At 37.2% G+C, this 22,604-nt stretch overlaps 1 protein-coding gene across 4 annotated transcripts; it reads right to left on the reverse strand.

The window, feature by feature from the left end:
- Positions 1 to 2,589: 2,589 nt before the first annotated feature.
- Gnmt (Glycine N-methyltransferase) lies at positions 2,590 to 22,494 on the reverse strand. Of its 4 annotated transcripts, none has more exons than XM_071686427.1 (7): positions 22,372 to 22,494; positions 12,142 to 12,304; positions 11,123 to 11,250; positions 9,234 to 9,363; positions 8,802 to 8,922; positions 7,196 to 7,353; positions 2,590 to 5,294 (listed from the first exon to the last, which is right to left on the reverse strand). In XM_071686427.1, exons 1-7 carry the CDS (start codon positions 22,409 to 22,411, stop codon positions 5,129 to 5,131), a joined length of 906 nt encoding a protein of 301 aa, XP_071542528.1. In that variant the 5' UTR covers positions 22,412 to 22,494; the 3' UTR covers positions 2,590 to 5,128. The 4 variants fall into 4 exon arrangements, with proteins under 4 accessions (XP_071542528.1, XP_071542526.1, XP_071542527.1 ...); XM_071686425.1 differs by lacking the exon at positions 22,372 to 22,494 and adding an exon at positions 21,520 to 22,354 and having other exon boundaries at positions 12,142 to 12,392; XM_071686426.1 differs by lacking the exon at positions 22,372 to 22,494 and adding an exon at positions 16,096 to 16,239 and having other exon boundaries at positions 12,142 to 12,392.
- Between the last annotated feature and the right edge of the window lie 110 nt (positions 22,495 to 22,604).

The following is a 22,604-nucleotide window of genomic DNA, read 5'->3' on the forward strand; positions in this document are numbered from 1 at the left end:
TGAGTGATATCCTGCATGGACCACTTTAGTATATAGTTACATTGAAAATCACTTGCTGGATAAAGAGATACATTAAATTTTGCTTTTGTATTACATGATTATACATTCATGTTAGTTTAGGCATGTCTCACTGTCTTCATACATTTCTGTTCCATATTGGATATAAGAACAAATATGTCAATATCACTGCTGTATATTTGACATTAAAAGTATTGAGTATTAAGCCACTCCACCAAGGAGAAACGAGACAGAGCACAAACCATTTCTATTACCTGCTTAGTCCATGGCAGGTGTACATGAGAGCTATGAAATATGACGCTTTTTGTGATCCCTTTGAATGTACTTGGTAAGTAAACCATGCTCACATATTCATAGTTTTCAAGAAGTGACATAAAGGGAAATTCTCTAGGCACTTGATTTTTTTATTTTAGCTTGTTACAGACAACACATATTCCAAAACAATATTATAAATTTTTCAACATGGAGCACTCCTTAAACCTTTGGGTGCAAAGTTTGCACTTCTGGATGACCTGAATAACTCTTGGGCATGAAGTTCGTATTTTTACCATAGCCATTTAAAAATGATTCCCCTTTCACCAGCCATCTGCCACTTTCACAGAATAATCTGGTGATTTTCATAAGGATAGTTGCTCACAGTTGGCAATAGCAGAGGTGACAGACATAAACAGTATATAATAATATTTGCAAAGTTTGCATATTTTTATTTTAGCCGAGACAAGGGTAACTGAACGCCATAATAAAGGCCATCTCATTAACATTATCTTTAATATTTCTTTCTTATTATACTTAATTGCTGTCTCCCACATCAGGAAACAGACAAAGAAAGGCCCATCCACTCATATACACACATATATACATACATGCACATACATATACATATCAACATATACATGTACATATGGATACACATACACACACATATACATATATACACATGTACATATTCATACTTGCTTGCCTTCATCTATTCTTAGTGCCACTCCAACCCCCAGGAAACAGCATCACCACCCCCTGCATTAGCAAGGTAGCACCAAGAAAACAGACAAAAAGCCACATTCATTCGCACTCAGTCTCTAGTTATCATGTGTAATGCACCAAAACCACAGCTCCCTATCCACATCCAGGCCCCACAGACCTTTCCATGGTTTACCCCACACGTTTCACATGCCCTGTTCAGTCCATTGACAGCACATCGACCCTGATACACCACATTCTTCCATTTCACTCTATTCCTTGCCCACCTCTCATCCTCCTGTATGTTCAAGCCCCAATCACTCTAAATCTTTTTCACTCCATCCTTCCACCTCCAGTTTGGTCTCCCACTTCTTGTTCCCTCCACCTCTGACACATATATCCCTTCGGTCAATATATCCTCACTTAATCTCTCCATATGTCCAAACCATTTCAACATACCCTCTTCTGCTCTCTCAACCACATTCTTTCTATTACCACACATCTTTCTTACCCTTTCATTACCTACTCAATCAAAACACCTCACACGAAATATTTCCCTCAAACATTTCATATCCAACACATCCACCCTTCTCCATACAACCCTATCTGTAGCTCATATCTCGCAACTATATAATATTGTTGGAATTACTATTCCTTCAAACATACCCATTTTTGCTCTACGAATAATGTTTTCACTTTCCACACATTCCTCATCACTCCCAGAACCTTCACCCCCTCTCCCCAACCCTATGACTCACTTCTGCTTCCATTTTTCCATTAGCTGCAAAGTCCACTCCCAGATATCTAAAACACTTCACTTCCTCCAATTTTTCTCCATTTAGACTTACATCCCAAGTAACTTGTTCCTCAATCCTGCTGAACCTAATAACCATTCACTTATTCACAATTACTCTCAACTTTCCCCTTTCACACACTTCTCCAAATTCAGTCACCAACTTCTACAGTTTCTCAGTCAAATCAACCACCAGTGCTGTTTCATCGGCAAACAATAGCTGACTTACTTCCCTGGACCTATCATCCCCAACAGACAGCACTCTGGCCCCTCTCCAAAACTTTTGCATTTACCACCCTTACCACTCAATCCATAAGCCAGGTCCCCAGTATATCAACCAAACCCTAAGGAAGGATGAGCATCTGAGTTGACTGTGGACTGACTGCTGCAACCAGGATTCGAATTTATGCACTCGACTGGGTGGCCAGAGAATTCATTAAGGTCAGCAACACAACTTTCCATCCCACTCACTAGATGCCTGATATTTTCTGCTATTTAGTTTCAGTTCACAGGAGTTCCTTTAAGTTATCCCGTCAGCTGGTCTATAATTTTTCTCCCATTCTTTACATAACACCTTGACCACAGCACGAAATGACTAAAAGGTGTGGATAGCAATAAAGAACTGAGGGTCTAAAACTTAAGATTTAGAAGTATATGCAGCAATTTACACATAAATGGGCTTGGTGCTCAAATCTACCTCGGCATCTTTTTTCCTCTCTTTTATATTGGCTGACCTTCTCGAGTTTTGGGACAGTATTTACATAGGATACACATCACCTGTTCCTTTCAGCTTTACGTTTTGCAGACAATGAAACAGGTAAAGGTGAAGATAGTTATATTATATAAGAGTATTTCTATATTACATATAGTTAACAGTTTGTACACACAAGTAAAAATATTCAAACTGACTAAAACTGTCTTTTTTTTACTGATCAATACATCACAGTAAATCTAATCTAAGCTTCCCTATCTTAGCCTAACCTAATCCACATTTTTTTGATGAATTTCAACTTATATTGGAATTAATAAAGGTTGCTAATATTCTTAATACATTGCCAGGGATGATTTATTATGATATAACAATTCTCCTTAATTAGTTTTGGCCCCTAAATAACAGAGCTGGGTAATTACTGTACTCTGCGACATATAAGATGCTCAGGTGTATCAAATACACCCATAAATTGGTAGAGAATATTTTTGAAAATAATATTTGACCATATCTAAGGTTGTTTCTTTAGTTATTATATATGGAAAGTAAAACATCATTTCTATATAAATGAATTAAATTTCAAATAAAAATAAGCATTGTACTATTATTCATACAAAACACAATTCCTAAAATATGAACCAAAGCATTTCTTCATTCTTAATCTATTCACTGTTACTTGCTGTAGAAATGATATCCCTATGTGTGAAGGGATTTCAAAAAATCTAATGGCTAACTATTGCATAATTTTACTCTGGAAATTGGCCGAGTACTTATCCTTGAGAAAAAATATTTCAGTAGCTTCCCTGACCTTCTTGTGGAAGGGTCAAAATCTATGTATGAGACGAAATTCCCATAATCAATGCCACATGCATGAGTGTAACTTCTGAGTCTTCCCTTTCTATATAATCTTATTACACTAATACCTTGGTGCTTGCATTAACACAAATCAATTTCTTTGAATATTCGTTTCATGTCATACACATTACTTTTGAAACATATTTGACTGATGCATATGCAGAGATCTTTCCAAGAGAGTTATTTGACAATATTACCTTTTTTCACTTCCATGAGCCCTAGCTGTCTGTCTAGTATTTTTGTATTATTTAGAATGAGTGACTCCAAAGCAAAAAATAAATATCTGCCAGAAAAAATGTTATAATCATTTTGTAAATACTGTATAGTTTCCATCTTCTAGCATCTCCATAAAGAGCTGTGATGATAAGCTACTTGTTCTCTTATTTCATTTCTTTCACCTAAGTTTTAGTCCGAGTGCAACATTTTTCTTTATTACATACATATGTGTATATACCATTTTTCATTGCTGCATGGACAGCCACCATCAGCTGATCTGATATCTGTTTTTGACATCTATGTAAGGCATCTGAAATGTTAATTTCAGAGCTGTCATTTTCATGTTTCATTTTTCTCTGTTTCTTCTTCACTTACTAGCTCACTGAGTTCATCTAGGATATTAACAGGTCTCATAGTATCAAAGCCCTGAGCTTTAGATGGGCTGGCAGGGCTGAAGATGGTCCAGTTGTGAATGGATACTGTACTTTTCCCCTAAACATTTTGAAAGCTACAGACGAATACTTTAAAAAAAAATTGGCTCATTGTCTGGCATGTGCTGCTATCTCTTAATACCAATACCTCAGGTGCAAAAGTTCAGAGATTGTTGCTACAGCAACATCCTCAGTGAATGTTACCAAAAAACAAAAATCGCTTTTTGACTTTATAAAGATACTGCATGTACATTTCTGATCAAGACTTTTTTTATCCAATGAATATTCAGTCTTGCACACCAAATATTAATATAAATAACAATAAAAACGAAAATTCCATCTGCTTTTGTTCATCTCCAAACTGAGAAAACTTATCTCTCTCCTATTCACCCTCATGATGATTGCTTTGAATGGATAACTTATCACTGCTCATTTACTAGAGCATCTTCTGTAGCATCGGGAACACTGCATGGGTTGTGTTCCATCAACAATCTAGTGATAACAACACTGTATAAAATAAATAATTCAAGATAATTTACAAGTTATTGGTTTATTAACTACTAAGGTTGTAAAATCCTGTATGTCATATGATGGCACTAGAAATTCAGGATAATATTAGCACTATGTTTATTCTAAACCTGACCTTCACTGTTTTAGATGCAGGGTAACTTCTGGAACACATACTTTAGAAAAGGTGTGTCTTATATGTTGCAAAATGTGGTATCATCAATTCTTTTTTTAAGAAAAAATTTTTTTGAGCATTTTCATGATAAAAATCTATTTTCTTCACAACTTAATATGTAAAACAAGAAATTCAAATACCAGATATGGAAATCTCATGCCATTTTATACTGATATGATAAAAAAGTTCTAAATTGCACTTTCATTTTTGATAGTAAAATTGCACTTTGTGAGAATGATCTTGAAACTCCTATGATGCACCCAAAGGGTTCAATACAATTCTGTGGAATCACTCATACTGGAAGTATGAAGACTGTAATTAAATCTTAAGGTCACCTCTAGCTGCTCTGTTCTTGTCTCCTATTCCTCCAGCACACACAGGAATGATTGCCCTGTTGAACCTTAAAAACAACTATCACAACCATCTTCAGAAATGGACTGGGTATTAACACATGAAGCACAGTATCACTAAGCTGGCTTTTCAACCACATGAATGTAAAATGCAGGATCTTTCACCTCTCCAGTAGATTTGAAATCTCCATACACGCAATGCTTTGCTTTCTCACCAAAAGCTTCCATTAGTAGCTCCCCAAATTTGGCGACTAGATGAGGATAATATGACAAACGGAAGTTACTGAAAAGAAAAAAAAATGCATAGATGTACTGTATATAGACCAACCAAACTAACAACAGCCATCATTTTGAATGGAACTAGTAAGTCATTAGCAAACATGTCTTGTAATGATGGTGAAATGATCATGTAAGTATCAGCATCTGAAAGAACAGTACAAGGCACTGGTACATAAATATTAGCAATGGGAATGCTTGAAAACTATGACATGAGTGCAATTCACAATCAAATATACATTTCATAAGAGGAATACTGCAAAAAGTAAGAATTTGGTAAAGAATATAAAGAGAAGTACTTATCATAAATTAAAAATCCTCAACCTTACTCTTGCATATGTGAACATGTGATATCTTTTCTTTCATGCTTTTTCCCCATTTCCCATGTTGGTGACCTAAATCCAGGAACTGACAAAGAATTGGTTTCAATCACTTACATCTTGTATAATGCTCCAAATCCAGTGCCCCTATCCACAATCATGCCCTCACTGCCTGTTCCAAGGTTTTTATTCCAACCACTTCATATGCCCTGATTCACGTCACTGACAAAGCTTTGTCCCCTGAAAACCACATTGTTTCAATTCACTCTATTCCTTGCATGCCCCATCAACTCCTTCAAGTTCAGGCCCTTAGCCTTCAAAGCATTATTTACTCTATCCTTGGTTTCCTCTTTTGTTTCCCCCTTGTGTAATGCACCAAAACCACAGCTCCCTATCCACAACCAGACCCTATAGACCTTTCCAAGGTTTACCCCGACACTTCACATGCCCCAATTCAGTCCACTGACAGCAAGTCGATCCTAGTATACCAAATCATTCCAATTCACTCTATTCTGGGTACGCCTTTCACCCTCCAGCACGTTCAGGCCCCAAGAGCTAAAAATCTTTTCCACTCCATACTTCTATCGCCAATTTGGTTTTCCTGTTCCCTGTGTTCCCTCCACTTCTAAGACATACATCAATCTTTCCTCAGTCATTCTCTCCATACGTTCAAATCATTTCAGCATACCATCTTTAACTCTTTCAACCACACTCTTTTTGTTACTACTTGATCAAAGTACCTCATACCACATACTGTCTTCACACATTTCATTTCCAACACAACTACCATTCTCCGCACAGCCTTATCTATATCCCATAGCTCTCATCCATATAATCTTGTGGGACTACTTCAATCATACCCTTTTTTGGCCTTCCAGATAACAATCTCTCTTTCAACACATTCTTCAGCACCTATCCTGTGACTCACTTTCACTTCCATTGAAATTGAAATACAAGAAGGGGAAGGTTTCCAGCCCCATGCTGGGTGACATCAACAGTGAGATGCAATGAAACAGTAATCAAGGTCATAACAAAAAGCTAGGCAAGAAGATTGTTGAAAAGGTTGTGAGGAAATCCTGTTTAAGCAAAAAAGTTGCGGGTGACTGGAACAGACTAAGCAAAGAAACTGGAAATGATAGCAGTATAAAAATATATGCAAAGCTACTTTGACTGTCCATGGAGCAGATGAATTATCAGTAGATGATACATAACTCTTATCACAGAAAAATAGAAAATCATATCTGAAAAAAGTTTACTGTAAATTTGGGGATTCATCGAGAAGAACAAGCACACATTAGTATTAGTTAAAACTGAGTGATGGATACTTGAGCAGAGGAACAACAGCAGATGAATGGTGTAGAGAACAAAAGATTTTGCTGTATATAAGAAAGAACAATGATGTAATACTCAACAATAGAATCAAAAATACTTAAACCAATTTGATTCAGTATAGATGCACTCCTGTTCTGCTTTATTCTTTCCCATAATCAGCTGTTCTTTTATTCCCTTCCTGTGTTATGCTAAAATCTTTAAAATGTTTTTAAAAATGGTAAAAACTCCCCCAAAATAGCAACAAAAATAATCCTACGTTCTTGTTGGGCCTTCTATTCTTCCTTTCTTGGAGATTTCAGAGTCTGTTTCATCACGTGCTGCATCCGCAACAGTCATTTCATAATCCAGTGTCACTAATGAAGGTTTTCCATTGACATACAACACAGATGTTTTGATGTCTTGAACATGGTCACTCTGTAAGAGAACCAGTATTACAAAAAAGACAAATAGTATCCATGTATGTTGTTGAACAGATATTTTTCGTTCTCAGATTTTAAGTACTTTATGTTCTTAATATCGGCATTGAAGGTTTGTTCTAAAAAGGAAAAAATAAATACCACTGTCTGTAAGTAAACTACTATACTGACCTTTGGTATATAAATCTCAACGTATACATATATATACACACACAGACATATACATTATCCCTGGGGATAGGGGATTAAGAATACTTCCCACGTATTCCCTGCGTGTCGTAGAAGGCGACTAAAAGGGAAGGGAGCGGGGGGCTGGAAATCCTCCCCTCTCGTTTTTTTTTTAATTTTCCAAAAGAAGGAACAGAGGGGGCCAGGTGAGGATATTCCAAAAAAGGCCCAGTCCTCTGTTCCTAACGCTACCTCGCTAATGCGGGAAATGGCGAATAGTTTAAAAGAAAGAAAAGAAGACATATACATATATACACATGTACATAATTCATACTGTCTGCCTTTATTCATTCCCATCGCCACCCCGCCACACATGAAATAACAACCCCCTCCCCCTTCATGTGCTCGAGGTAGCGCTAGGAAAAGACAACAAAGGCCACGTTCATTCACACTCAGTCTCTAGCTGTCATGTAAAAGTAAAAACACATAAAAGATACTTACAAGAGAAAAATACAGTAAACTTTTCATGTCACAAAGGAGGCACAAAATGTCATCCATGGTTTTGAAGCGAAATATCTATCATGTTTGCTCTTAGATGTATCTTTGGTATAGTTTTCAACAACTCTAATTGGTAATTCATTCCATTTACTCACAATCTCATTGAAGAAAATGTACTTTGCCTCATTTGAGGTTAAATGTTTGTCTATGAATATGTATGTATCCTTCTACAAGTGAGATCAGACATAAACATCCTTCAACATTCACTTCTACCTTTATGTGCAACCTGCATTCACAATTTCCTCTTTTAGCCTGTTCTACTCAAACATATCTCTGTTCAGTAAAAAAAATTTTAAATATCTTTCTCAAACTGATTCTTTCTCAGCTTACTCCCATGTCCTCTTGACAACTTATCATTTATGTCTTGGCAATAGGTAGATTTTCTACTCAGCCTAACTACAGCATCTGTCACATACACCCAAATACTTTAGAAAATTTGTAAGGACTACAAGCACGCGGGCATCCAAGTAAACCACACTGGAATATGAGTCAAGCACTCCTGAACTTAGATGTCAAAAGCAAAATTCATATTCATGGAACAGAGCAAATAAATAATTTCTTTTTGTCAAGCTAAGATTAAGATATCAGGGCAAATGTTTTAAATGAAGGCTGTCATTAATAGCTGCATGTTTAAAGTTTATGAATATGCTTATTTTTTCAAAAAAATATAATGTGAAGTGAAAGAGACAAGAAGTTTTCATTAACTTTTGCAATACTAACATTATAGTAGATGTTGCGAGAAGGAGCTACCCCTTTATCAACAATGTAATCATAGTTTCGGTGATCAATTAGTAGTATTCCTCCAGGCTTCACCATGCGGGAAAAGTTCTTTAATGCTAACCTGCAATATCAAGACAAACAATTAGACAGGGATAAAAGTCATCCTAAAATCTGATTACAGCAAACCCTCAGTAAATTGGACCAAATGGGTCGGGGAAGACCCTGTCTAATAAATTTGTTTACCCAATATATATCTCACTGGTTCATCTGAAATGGTGTTTTAAACTTCCACTGCACCAGTGTTCTCTCTCAGAGGTAGAAGAAAAATATCTTGAGGTACTTATATACAATGATACTCAGTATGAAATTTGAGTGAAGGGACACCAAAATCACCCAGTTCTAAAAAAAAACATGACTACATCAGATACTTACTTATGTTCAGACTGGTCTCCAGATATATCAGGAAGATGCGCAAAGGAATTTCCAAGGCAGACAACAGCATCAAAAGAGTCCATACCCTCTATGTCTTCTGTGAGTGTTAACCAGTTAGCCTCCTCTATCACTGAAAACAGTATGTTAATTTCATTACCAAATACTGAAAATATCTTATAAATTTCCGTTTCTAACAAATATGTCCTTTAAAAATTGGCCTGCTTACCACTCCCTGAATTTTTTTAATTTTGCTTATCTATCACTCATGATATTTCAGCTACAGCTAACCTGGTTACATATAATTCAAATCAAAATCACAGAAGACAGTAGATGCTCATGATATATGGATTCCAACATTCAGAAAGATACCTAAAAATAATTTTCATTACTGTGGAAATGAGCTATTTGAGAAGAGCATGTGGTGTGACAAGATGGAAAGAAGAAAGAAATGAAAGGGTATATGAGAGATGTGGTAGGCACGGTATGCAAAGGGAGTGAACTGTGGAGTGGCAGAATGGGTGAAATGTAATACTTTGCGGTGGTTTGGGCAAGTAGAAAGGATGCAAGACTGGGAGTTTACAAGGAGAGTGTACGATAACACAATTAAAGGGGTTGATGTGAGTGGAAGACCACCTGAGACATGGGCAAAAAGGGAAGGAGGAATACTGAAGGGAGAGAAATAGTGGAAGAATTCTTGGACCTGTGTATGCGAGGAAGGTATGTATGGACAGAGATAAGAGAAGACTTTTTTGCCATGGCCACCCTTTGATAGGAGTTCCCAGTGGGAAAAGGCATTAGACAGAATAGATAAGAAACTGAATACAGATTAACTTCAAATATCTCCAATCTACTGAGGTATTTCTGTTATCAAAACCAATGCTTTTCTTAAATCACCCTACCGTATCAGGCTATGACAGAATTTACAGAAATCTGCCATCAATACTAAGGAACAGGTAAAGCTTTAACTTTATAAAGTTTGGAAAAAAATCAAAGCAATTATTGAGTGCACCCACATGATAACCAAAATTTCAATACTCATATCCCTTTCAGCAATATACCTCTCATCAAACTACATACTTTAATCATTCATCTTCTGCCTTTCTTTTTTTCAAATGAAGACCAGCTCATCATTTACTCCATTAATGCTCTCATTTTTACCTTCTCTACACGACATCATTCCATTTTTAGCCTTAAAAGGCATATCTAAGGAGACTTTCCCCCTAATCAGCCTTCTTAACATAAAAAGGCTTGGTGTCTTTCCTCTCAGTCTCAGCATTCTAATACTTTTTTCCAAAGAATTTAAATGTCACTCACTTTATACTAAACTGACAAGTTCCACTTCACTATGCAGAACTACCTACCACATAATCAACCTTCAGTTTCTTTGCACATATGTTCCCATTCATCATGTGCACACTTCCTGTTTTCACTTTTCCTCCATTTACATTACTCTTGACAGCGAGAGAATTACTAACCTTGCACTTTGTATCACTAATGGAGTCATTTTCTGATGTGTATCAATACCTCTCAGCAGCAAGCTAACCTTCACATTATACATTTCAATTCATTCTATGATATTATACTGTTCACATTATCATTAGTTTCTCAATATTCAAATCATCTTCTTTATACTCAAACATTTTCTTGCACTTCAAAATTATTCAGCTCATCACAAAATATCAAGAAGCAGTCATCATCCTTTCTCACATTCCACCACCCCCAATTATCTGAGTATTTCCAAAAAATGCTTCTCTCACAAATGTTTTTCCCTATCATCTGGAATATTCGTAAAATCACCTGATTGTCCCTCATTACAAATTGCAACACGTAAGAAAACTGACCAAAAACTACAATACTACAGCTTAATCTTGAAAATTAGCAAGACTCACCCCAGTTATCAAAAGCTGATTCCTTACGTCTTCTCCATCGGGTCTTGAGAGCATACTTAAGCATTTTGTCCGAAAGATCAACACTTGTCATTTGGAAACCTTCCTCCAATAGCATGATACTATCCACACTATCAAAGAGAAATCATATGAAATTAAATCATAATGACATTAATCTCATGGGTTACACTTAATGAAAACAAAATACAATATCTAAACAAGGCAATACATTCCAGGGACCAAGTGCCTGCATGTTGGCACTGTTACACAGTGCCATTACACAAGCACACCATGTGTGTCTGTGTTTTAATACTGTGTAATTACCTAACTGCATTTTACAGAGAGGGAGTTTTACACTTATGGGGCTCCATAAAGCAGTATATAAAGTTGTTAATTTATAAGAATGGAACTATATCAAAGAATGGTACAGGGGAAAATTCTCCTAAATGAGATCAAAATCAGTCAGAGTGCTGTAGAAAGTCAATCTTCCAGTATGAATAAGTCTGGGTTAAATCTCTGAATTTCATGAAACCTTTCCTGTTTTCACTGAATCCAAGAGAGCAGAAAATTTTCATGGCCAAAAACAAAATTCTTATTATGACAGTTTCTGAAGACATTTCTCTTTCTCTACATAAATCATAAAAAAATCAATGGCATTTTAAATCAATATGGTCTTAAAATAATAAAAAAAAAACAAAGTCATTCAATACTAGGCAAAGAAATGACATCAAATGTGAGCAAATATAATGATGTATCAACAACAATAATTCAAAATTAACATTACTTTGGGATAAAAACCAAAAGATGAAACAGGAGTTCTAAGGAATATGGTGTTACACTAACTTTTAAAAGTAAATAACTGAATACTAAGGCATAAAGTGTGGATACTACTAATGACAGAAATACATTAAAAGAGTGCTATCCAAGTGTGGATGCTCAAGACAACCAGAATGATGTACAAAAACTGGACCCATATGTCACACCTAAGCTGAAGCAGGTGCAACAGAGACCTAAATTCTTACCCAGTACCACATGCAACATCCAGGATATTATGACACTTCTTTTCCCTCAAGAGATTAACAATAAAGCTGCGGTAAATCTGAGTTCTCTTGTTCTTGTCACCAATATATAACTCCCAGAGTTTAGCTATGGTGCCATCTGCATACTGGTCCTTCAAACCCTGGGCTGGGATACCAAGAGTGCGAGTACGGTAGATACGATTGTCAGTCATTGTACCATTAATTTACCTAATCTTCTCTTTATATATCTAATTCTGCAAAGAAAAGAAAACCATTTATCAAAAACATATGCCCAATAACAAATAATGATCAAAATTTTCTTTAACTAAATTAGCTATTTTTTCTTTTTCACCAAATCTTTCATGATTATGTTTCTAATAATACATGGAATCTTTTATTCACGGATATCAAGTAATCCAAAAGAAGATGGCAGGGAAGTAAAATGATGAAAAATGGGAATAATGCAATATGTAAAAACGTTTAGAGAATATTATGCAAGCACAAATTGCTTAAATCACATAAAACCAAGAACACTACTGAAAAATTTTACAGTAAGATATACTAGTAAGCCATCAGCCATCTCATGAACATCCAAAAACAAATTTCTTGGCATGAAGGCACAAACACAAAAAGAAGGAGGGAGGGTAATGACGTTCAAGATGGTCAAACAATCATACTGGCTACCAGCATTTTACTTCACTGTCAGTCATATGTGAGCTGTAAAACACGGATGGCATCTAAAACCCCCTAAAAGAACTGTCAAGTTCAGTTCCAGCCTTCATCTGAATGTGGAAATCCTTGGCTTTCTTCATAAACATATACACACCATCAATGTGATTCTGGCAAAATCACTTATATCTAAAAATGTCAAGTCAAAGTTCTAAGCCCATGGAATGTTTTGCATTTAACCACTCCCCTAATACGATCACTTTCAGAATAAGACTAGAAAATTTTGTGTTTTGACTTTACATCATATATTATACATCATCTATATTTGTATAACAACTTATTCTTCCCGGAGTTTCAAAACACTTACACTATGATTTAATTTTCTGGCAACTCTACTTTCTACAAGAGCAAAAAGCAGAATTTCTCCCTCATCTGCACCACTTGATTTTCCTAAAATTCTCTCTGAAAGGCACATCTTTGATAAGGGGTGTCTAACCCTTTCACTTCTATGGACATCAATCTACTGTTACAGAGCAGGGTGTTGAGAACATTAATCTACACATATAGCTTCCCACTACAAGTCAAATTCTATTTGCATTGTGGATTCTTTCAGCAAGCCATAGATGGTAACCCAAACAAAAGATGTCATGGGAGCTACCTAAAGGCCTCTGTGACCCACTAATGACAATACGGTGTGTGGCTGTGAACATTTTCTGGGGATTCTTTGAGTCTTTGGCACCCACCACCATGCTCCAGCTGCATTCACATCAAACTTGCTTAGGAAGAGCCAAATTGGTTATAGAAGTATTTCTCCTGGCATATAAATGCTGAACTACAGATCCATGAGTAACCAATGGTTTTCATAACCTAGGAATGGACATTAGAATGGTCATCAGGAAAACAGACAAAAAAGGCTACAAATCATTCACACTCAGTCTCTATCTGTCATGTGTAATGCACTGAAACCACTGCTCACTATCCACATCCAAGTCCCACAGACCTTTCCATGATTTACCCCAGAAGTTTCACATGCCCTGGTTCAGTCCATTGAAAGGGACCAGAAGCAAGTCACATAGGAAAGTTCACTAGTAAATCTAAGACTAAGAAATTCATATTGAGGACTGGAAAGAAGCTAATAGGATTCTAAGTATTTGAGCTACAGGGCAATCTTTTTTATTTCATTTACTGTTAGAAGAGTTAGACAGGATGGGATGCGACAAAGTATGCTTCCAGAGGAGAAAAGTCTGGATTATTTACAGAAGTGAAACACACAAACAAGGACTGGAGCTAGCTCAGAAACACAATGAAAGATGGTAAGCAATCTGTGCCACATGCTTTGTATACTTGGAGCTACAAAAGCACTAAAAAAAACTCACACAAGGAAAATATAGAAGATAGTATAGATGCAGTGGAAGAAGATAACGGCACAGAATTAGATGCATAATTATCCAGTTAAATTAGGATAAAACATGGTGCCAAAAATGGCAGCTTTATCAATTGGAGTTGAATTAAATAAGTTATTGGAGATGCTTTTGGTTAAGCACCAGTAAGATTTGTCAGCTACATAATTAATCAGCATCTTATCTATTTATGGTGTGCTTGACATTTCAGAGAAAAGCTCTGCTGTGATTCTGAACAGATATGAAAGTGGAATGGGATTCAAGTGAAGGGAAGAATTTCATGGCCTTATGCAAACTGTCCCTGATGCAACAGGCATCAGAGAAGGAGCAATCAAACGAAGACTAGGGGAGGAAAAAGATTTGGTAGAATATATGACGAAGGAATCCATCCAATCCAAGATAACCTCTGCTATATGTTCAGTATGACATGAGGCATGCCGACCAACAAAGCAGAACTTGTCCCAGGGAAGTCAGAAAAGAATTCCAGCAGGGATGACCGCTGATCTCTCATAGAGTGAAAAAGACATACAAACTTCCTCCTGCAATCCTCTGTTTCTTGAGGATGGCTGGTGATTCTACACACACACCCATACACATACACACATACATACACACACACACACACAGCAGTATAGGTCACAGCTACATGAACTTAACAAGATTTATTTCTATGGATGGATAAAATCCAGTTTAGCTCAGCTTCACTATCAGCTTTGGATATCGAGTGATTTTGTTTTACTATGCTTGTGTAAAGTATAAAAAATGTAATAACAGTTGGAGAGCACAACTATGAGCATTGAACATGAAGGAAAATTTACCAATTCAGCTCAACATCACTGACAGTTTTAAATCACGAGTGATTTTGTTCTGCAATGCCGAGGTACTGTTAAAAAAATACAGTAATACTTGCTTTACCTGACAAAATTTAAATAAGGTGATAGAAATAGTCATGCATATCAGGGAAGAGGTGGGGTTAATCAATGTAAAAGTAGGCAATGCATGTGAAAAATACAAAGAGAACCTAGAAAAATCTAGCAAGCAGCTAAAATAATTGTAGAAAAAAATCTTGACTGCTGGAAAGGTTTAGTGAAATTTGCAGAGGTCCTTCAATTGTCTACTAGTTTGTTACCTACCTTCAATCAAATCAACCCCTCATTTCCCTGATATACGATTATTGTTTCCAATTCATGCTCAGCAAATGTTATATTTTCTAGTCACAACACTAGCATTAACATAAAATCGATCAATATTCTGAGCTAAAAGTATGTTGGTCAACACTAGTCTTTTACCAAGATCCACTATTTATATGTGATGGAATACAATGTTCTACCCTGTTCTTTCCCAAGAGCAAAGGTATGATTCTAAAACATGAAAAACTTCCCTAACAATTCTCCTGTTTCTTGGAGATCCTAACATGTGACAGTAATACAGTCACAATCAACGTAATTACACATAACAGTTACCTCTTAGGACATCTTAGCATTTACAATAAATCATATTTGTATAACACCACTAAATACTAAGATTCTCAAAAAAAAAGACACGTAAGGTATGTAAAAATATAAATATACTTGTATACTCCGACTTTCACATCTAATCCTCCTCAAATCATAATGAGTCTTATAACCGTAGTCTAAAAAAAAATCTTGCTAACATAAAATTACAGTTTAAGTCACTAACTCGCTCATACCTGGAGCTAGATAATCCCTGGCCTTCCTTGTTAGATGTCCAATATGTGTATGCGACTACTTGGGTTATGTACCCACCTAACCTTACCTGTCAAGGACACCTACTACCGCCTGGGGGTCTTCAACTGGCGTATAACCAGATATTTCTAGTACACACTGCATCTTACTGGACTATCAGAAGCTTCGATGATACCACTTACCTGAGAGTGTCGCCCTTTCTACTTCATGTCATTCTTGGTCTGCTGATTTATCTCATGATGAAAACTCGTGTTTCTTACTTTGTTTACCATTTCAGGAGAACGGATTTAATTTTCACGATATCCGAACTAAGTCGCCACAGAATTCCAAAATACTTTAAAAAGGAAATTGCGAAGCTGCCAAACCTTCGAGAATATAAATGTACTTGCATATGGGATAAAATTCTGGGAGAGTATGATAAGAACACAATACGCCAAAGTTGAAATCTGCTAAAAGAAACAGCTGCTTAAGCACGTGTCAGTTTGGAAGGTTCTCCATTGGCCAGGCTGGAGGTAGGTTAATCTTCTTCCCTCTGATTGGCTACCTGCAACCTATGCTCTGGTCTAATTCCATTGCTAAAATCGATAATCAATAAGTTATTCTGTTACATGAAACTAAAGAGGGCTGAGAGGAAGAAAAAAAAAATGTATGCGCATGCGTGTGTAACATATGCTGGATCTAGATTTGAATATATTTGTCATAAATAGATTGTTTTCTTATGCAGCAAAATGTCCCCTAACATACACTTACTTCAATTTAGCACATCTATAAAATCTATAAAAAAAACAGGCCTACTTGTCGTAATATTACATCACCATGATCAAGTGTGAAATGCGCAGCTTTCTTCACTCAGTGATACAACAAAACCACCTATACACAGTAAAGTACCCCTGACTAGTATGATTACGTAAGAGCAGATAAGAGTTATGTTGATTCATTGTGGGGAAAAGATAACGGGATGAAAAACTTGAGAATATTTTATACCAAGCGAATGAAATCAGAAGCCAGATAACTTGGCAAGCTAGGAGCTACATACAGTACCTTATTACACAAAAAGGACAAACCTAGGATAGACGCGATATACATTCATACATTTTCATAATTCCAACTTAACGCAGCGGATAAAGTCCAGTTAGACTCACTCTCACAATCTCCTGTGCTGAAGGGAAACGTTATATTCTTCGAGTAAAAAATATTTTACTTTTCAACTCGTCTTTAAAATGGGCTATTCAAAAGACATATAACTAGCTCTGATGTGACAAAACGGGTAAAACGAGAGCATTGATTTTATCGATTTGATCGCTCTGACGTCAGCTAGCCATTGCCACACTGAGCTGTTTAATTCTCTTACATATGAACGATTTTCACCTCCAGAATTCTAAGATATGGATAGAAACAGAGAAAATATAGTAAGCTTCTGTAAAGAAGAATTAAGCGCCCTAACTCAAGACAAGTCTCAAGCTGGATGATGGATGCTTTATCTGCAGAAAGACATATATAGGTCTGATGTATATAATGCTTACGACACAATTTCTTTCTACGCAGTATCTTTCTGCTATGTGGTGCTATCTGAAAGGGAGGAATTGTTCAGCCTAAAAAGACTGCACAAATTGGAGTTGCCTGACATGTCATCGATATATTGTCACTCATCACTTCCTTAACGAAGCTAATTTTTTCTTTCAGTTTTCACCTTTGGATCAGTAAAGTTTTGCCAGGGAGAACGCTAATTTGAAACTAATGATGTAGTCACTTCCTTTCTCAAACTCTATAATAGCCTATGGTATTTCGCTGTTACGTCACGAGCAATAAATGAAGTCGATCTTCTGTAAAGTAGACGGTACCTTTCCAAATAGTGTTCTTCAAAATACGCTTGTTGCTAAATTTCATATATATATATATATATATATATATATATATATATATATATATATATATATATATATGTATATAATTTTTTCATACATATTTGCAACTTCCCGCGTTAGTGAGGTAGCGTTAAGAAGAGGTGAGCGTCAGTGGGAATATCATCACTTGGCCCCCTTCTGTGTTCCCCTTTTGGTATATATATATATATATATATATATATATATATATATATATATATATATATATATATATATATAACAAGGGGAGGGGAGGATTTCCAGCTGAATCTACTTTTACGAGAACATGACTGACATTAAAGACTACAGCCAGATATAGGCTTTTGCGTTATGTCTTAGCTTTATAGAATATTTGCGTATGTTGCTTCATAATCACATGCCAAAATCATGTGTAGGAGATTTCAATGTACACCACATGGAGGAGTCGAGACCCGTTTTCCTCTCCTCAACGATATGGAACAAATATAATCAAACACCCAACACGAGTTCCCAATCTTGATGACCTTTTCCTAACCTCTGAACCTTCCCACTAAACACAATCGTTCTACCTCCTTATGGTCTTCCGGTCCTTCATATCCGCCGTATCAATTCTCGATATCACAATTCTCTTCAACCATCCTTCTGCGTCCACCGTGATGTTGTTGTCGTCTCTTTGTTCTACAACTATCGTTTTGACCGCTGCTCCTCAGTTTGATATTACCTCAATTTTTTTTTATTCCCTCTTTATTTGAGGCTAATCGGACCAACTTATGCACTCCAATGTAAACTGTGTGTGTGTGTGTGTGTGTGTGTGTGTGTGTGTGGTGTGAATAATTCATATCTTATGACTTAATGATAACGATTCATTGGACCTTCTGCAAAAAGAAAAAAGAAAATACATATTTCTTGTATATTGTTTCTGTCGGTTACTACCACGTTAAACAAGAAACAGAAGTAGCTACAACACAACAACCGGGTTAACAAGAACAATTCAAGAGACTTTGGTCCGCAACAATGTCCCGAACAGGATGATAATTGAAGCCAGATAATGAACACTGACAGAGAATGAGTAGAAGGTTCAATGCTCCTCTGCTGCTGATAAGAACGGTTACTGGCGGCTGATAACCTTACGTCACCATCCCAAGGCCCCGGTAGCTTGGCCCGAGTCGCAGTTGTGTTTAAGTTCGAGTCAACCGCCCTAACTTGAGTTGGATACTTACATTTCTTTTTTTCCTTACGTTAAAACTATGTTTTGCCCAACTGTGAACGCACCTTGACTCTCCGGTCATCCCACTGTAAAAATCTGCTATACCAGTCCAGTTCCACAAGTCTTGACTACGATATATGTGTGAATCATGGCTTTGTAGTGAAAAGACAATAACCAGTTTCAAAGGCTAATGTCGCCAAAAAAAAGCAGAATAGATAAAGAAAAAAAAAAAAACAGGAGTCATGCGGTACAACTGGCTTCCTAAATCCCCAGCCTTTGGCTCCGCCTCTCGAACCCGTCCGAGACCCAAGGTGGCCCCTAGCTTTACGTGTACTTACTATGACGTCTTACATCGTGTGCCAAGACTCTGGGAGGGACGCCGAACCAGGTTCTATATGCAGCTGTGCTTAATGAATTATAAGGATTCTGTAAGGTTAGGAGTCGTTGTTATATGGATCAGCAGCAAATCATAATGAATCGGAAAACAGGATGCAAATCAAATCACAGGCGGCGGTTATATATACATATTCTTCACAGTGAGTAGTTCCTTGTCAAATTCTAACTATCGTTAAGTAATCTCTGGGGAAGTGTCTTATTTTAATTACATCCATTCACACGCATTCTTCTTTTAAAGAAATCAAACAATATTTTTGTATTCTCTTAAAATAAGTTATAGGTTCTAAGGATGCTGGTAATACACAAAAACTATTATGCACAAGGTGAAAGTTGCAAATTTTGATCTGAACGAAGGTCTCTGCCACTGCGGGCGGAGGAGCGCACACTAGCGAGGCGAGTGCTGGCGCCACACATCCAGGGTTAAACCAAACAACACGTAATTAAGGTCCTCGTAACATGAATCCTGGGAAAAGAGAAGAGAATAGTTATATGACTGACATCTTATTGGTGACCATTTCATATGAAAGTTGAAAGAGTATACATATAAAGGTCTCGCCTGTGTCTTTTACCGTTAAAAAAATCTACGAAAAAGTTGATGAATGACTTACGCAGCACTTCGGAGGGGGAAGCCACTCTCCTCTGGTCAAGTTAGCATTTTAAAATGCTTTGGGAAGCAGAGAGAGGAAGGATGACCAGAACAATGGGAGCCTGAGGCCCTAAACCTTCATACTTTTCCCCAGCTCTAATACCAGTGGAATTTAAAGACCTAAGTTAAGTGTCACTCTGAAGTTAATCTACGTCAACGAGCGTTGATTCCGAGCGCACATAAATGGCTTGCTTCAAAATGTTGGCCCATCATTTTCTTATGAGCCGCGTCAGGTTTAAGTCAGTGTTGAATTGTTACAGGGTGGGTCATGTATGTGAAACCATATGGAATAACCAATTTCCTTTGTTTATATCCAGATATGTGTTGGATGAAAACCTGTCATCCTCCCAAAACTTAAAGGTGCAAATGTTTTTTTCATATGTAGTTCAGGTACCTCATGAATTTAATAAAGCAGTCCAGACTGTGAAACCATTACTGTCCTGAAGTTGTTCCCTAAATCAAGAATGACTGGATCAACTCTGGATACACCTTATTTTGTGGAAAAAAAAAAAAAAGAAACGGTCATTTTCCTTCGGTACGTTTGCACTGCCTCAGCCCACGCAAATCGACCTACCTGTCTTAGATGTAAATAAGGACGAGCACATAAGAAAAAAAATCATTCAAATAATTGCTTTTAAATGAATGACGAATGTTTGAACAGAGTTTTTCTTAGTGAAAAGGGAATGGAAAAGTATGATACATGTCGGTCTGTCGAGCATCTCCCCCACACCACCACCAAATAAAGTTAACTTCCGAGTCGGGAAAAGTGAATAAACGACTTTGCACGGATGCTAAAGCTATCCTAAGTGGGTGGATACCGGCAAGGTACAGGGAAGTCCGAGGAATACGAGGTATAATGATTGTTGGGCCGTCTTTTGTGGTCACTGTAAATGCAGAAAACTTTCTTTGAAGTAGCATACGTAGAAGCTTTTCTTAGAAGCCTTTGGAATGAGGGTTACCTTCCCCGCCAGAATGGTATAAACAAGATGGGGCACCCGCTCACTGTGGATCAAATATCAGAATATGGTTGTGTCAAGGACACCGGATCGATCAGTGAAATAAGATGCCATTATATATTCGGTTATCCTTAAATATACAAAAGGATATTTTACAGTGTAATGTTTATGGGGAAAGACGACACAATACACCCCTCAGCCAGTCGAGTCAAACTGACGCACCCACACCATCTACACAAAAGTTAGAACTCTTGTGTAGCCAAATACAGTGATGAAATACAAATAAGGAAATACATATTCCTCGCCATTATCATCGGTTGCGTTGACACAGTCCAGTCAAAAGGAAGGTGAAGCTAATCAAGACGCGGTGCTCCACTCTCAACTTTTCATTTTATTCTCCAATACGGACATACAAGAAACTCGTCTAATGAAAAAAAAAAAAAAAAGGAAAGGGAAAAGGCTCAATCATGGACGTACACCAAACAGACAGGCGAGAATGAGATAAATTTTTTTGCCCATACATTTTTAGGGTGGCTTACCATAAAAGTTGTAGATTGGCACTAATTCCGTGTGAGCTAGGCACAAAGTCCATGCAAAAGGCGAATGCTACCGTATCAATCTAAAGTATCACCTATCTATCTCCCGATCTAACGTTACAACACACTGTATGGGATATGAATCACAACAACCCTATCCAATTGCTTAATCTAATCTCGGGGTTATGTGTTATGAGCTAAATCTAAATACCCTGCTCCTACTGTATTTTTCCTGCATTCGGGGCAGAGCCTTCACATACAGTCGACCACTTGCACACGATTCACTGGAAAATTCTACTTTACTGCTTACGTCATGAAATGGGTGGAGCAACAGGAAACCATAGTTTATTCTATAGAACTGCATGAAAACAAAACAAAGTGAGCAGAGGATCTGCACATAAACAGAGACGAAGTGGGCAAAGGTAGGAAAAGGTACAAGAAAGGGACTGGTAAATGAGAAAATGTACATAATAATCTTGAGAGGCTACTGATGTACGAATGCGTTAGCTTCCAAGCACAGTGGCAAGTGGTAATTCCGTCAGTGACAGAATATACTGTTGGACGGCTTTCTTCCCGTCGCCTAGTAACTGGAAGTATTATGGGAGTCCAAGCTGGAGTCACGATTGGAGTCGGGGGGCCACAGGTCGGTGAAGGAATCAAGGTAGATCATGAAACTGCTCGCTACTTGATAACGGTAAGGTTAAACACCGTCTTTCAGTGTACGACTAACAGCCGAATACCTCTTCTTTTTCCTCGGTGTAATTTCCTCTGATTGCTATGGTCAACTGAATAATTACCTAGACCTAGAATGAGCCATATACGGTGTACCTAGCTCTACGCGGTACTAGTGCCAACCTAAAGGGGAGGACAAGTAGAATCCTGGGTTAGGTCCCATGACGACGCAGCCTTCTGCGATGTGGTTGGTTTCTCGGTCGCTCGCTGTCTGACTTGTTGCTGGCGAAATTTCTCCTGTATATCATAATTCTATTGACATACCCAAACTCCAAGGTTATCACCAGTTACCTTATAGGCCTATCTGATACGAAGTAGGCTAACACATCCTCCCGCTTAGTTCGTCTACAGTCCCT

The sequence above is a fragment of the Panulirus ornatus genome, chromosome 42 (assembly GCF_036320965.1).
Source record: "Panulirus ornatus isolate Po-2019 chromosome 42, ASM3632096v1, whole genome shotgun sequence".
NCBI lineage: Eukaryota > Metazoa > Arthropoda > Malacostraca > Decapoda > Palinuridae > Panulirus > Panulirus ornatus.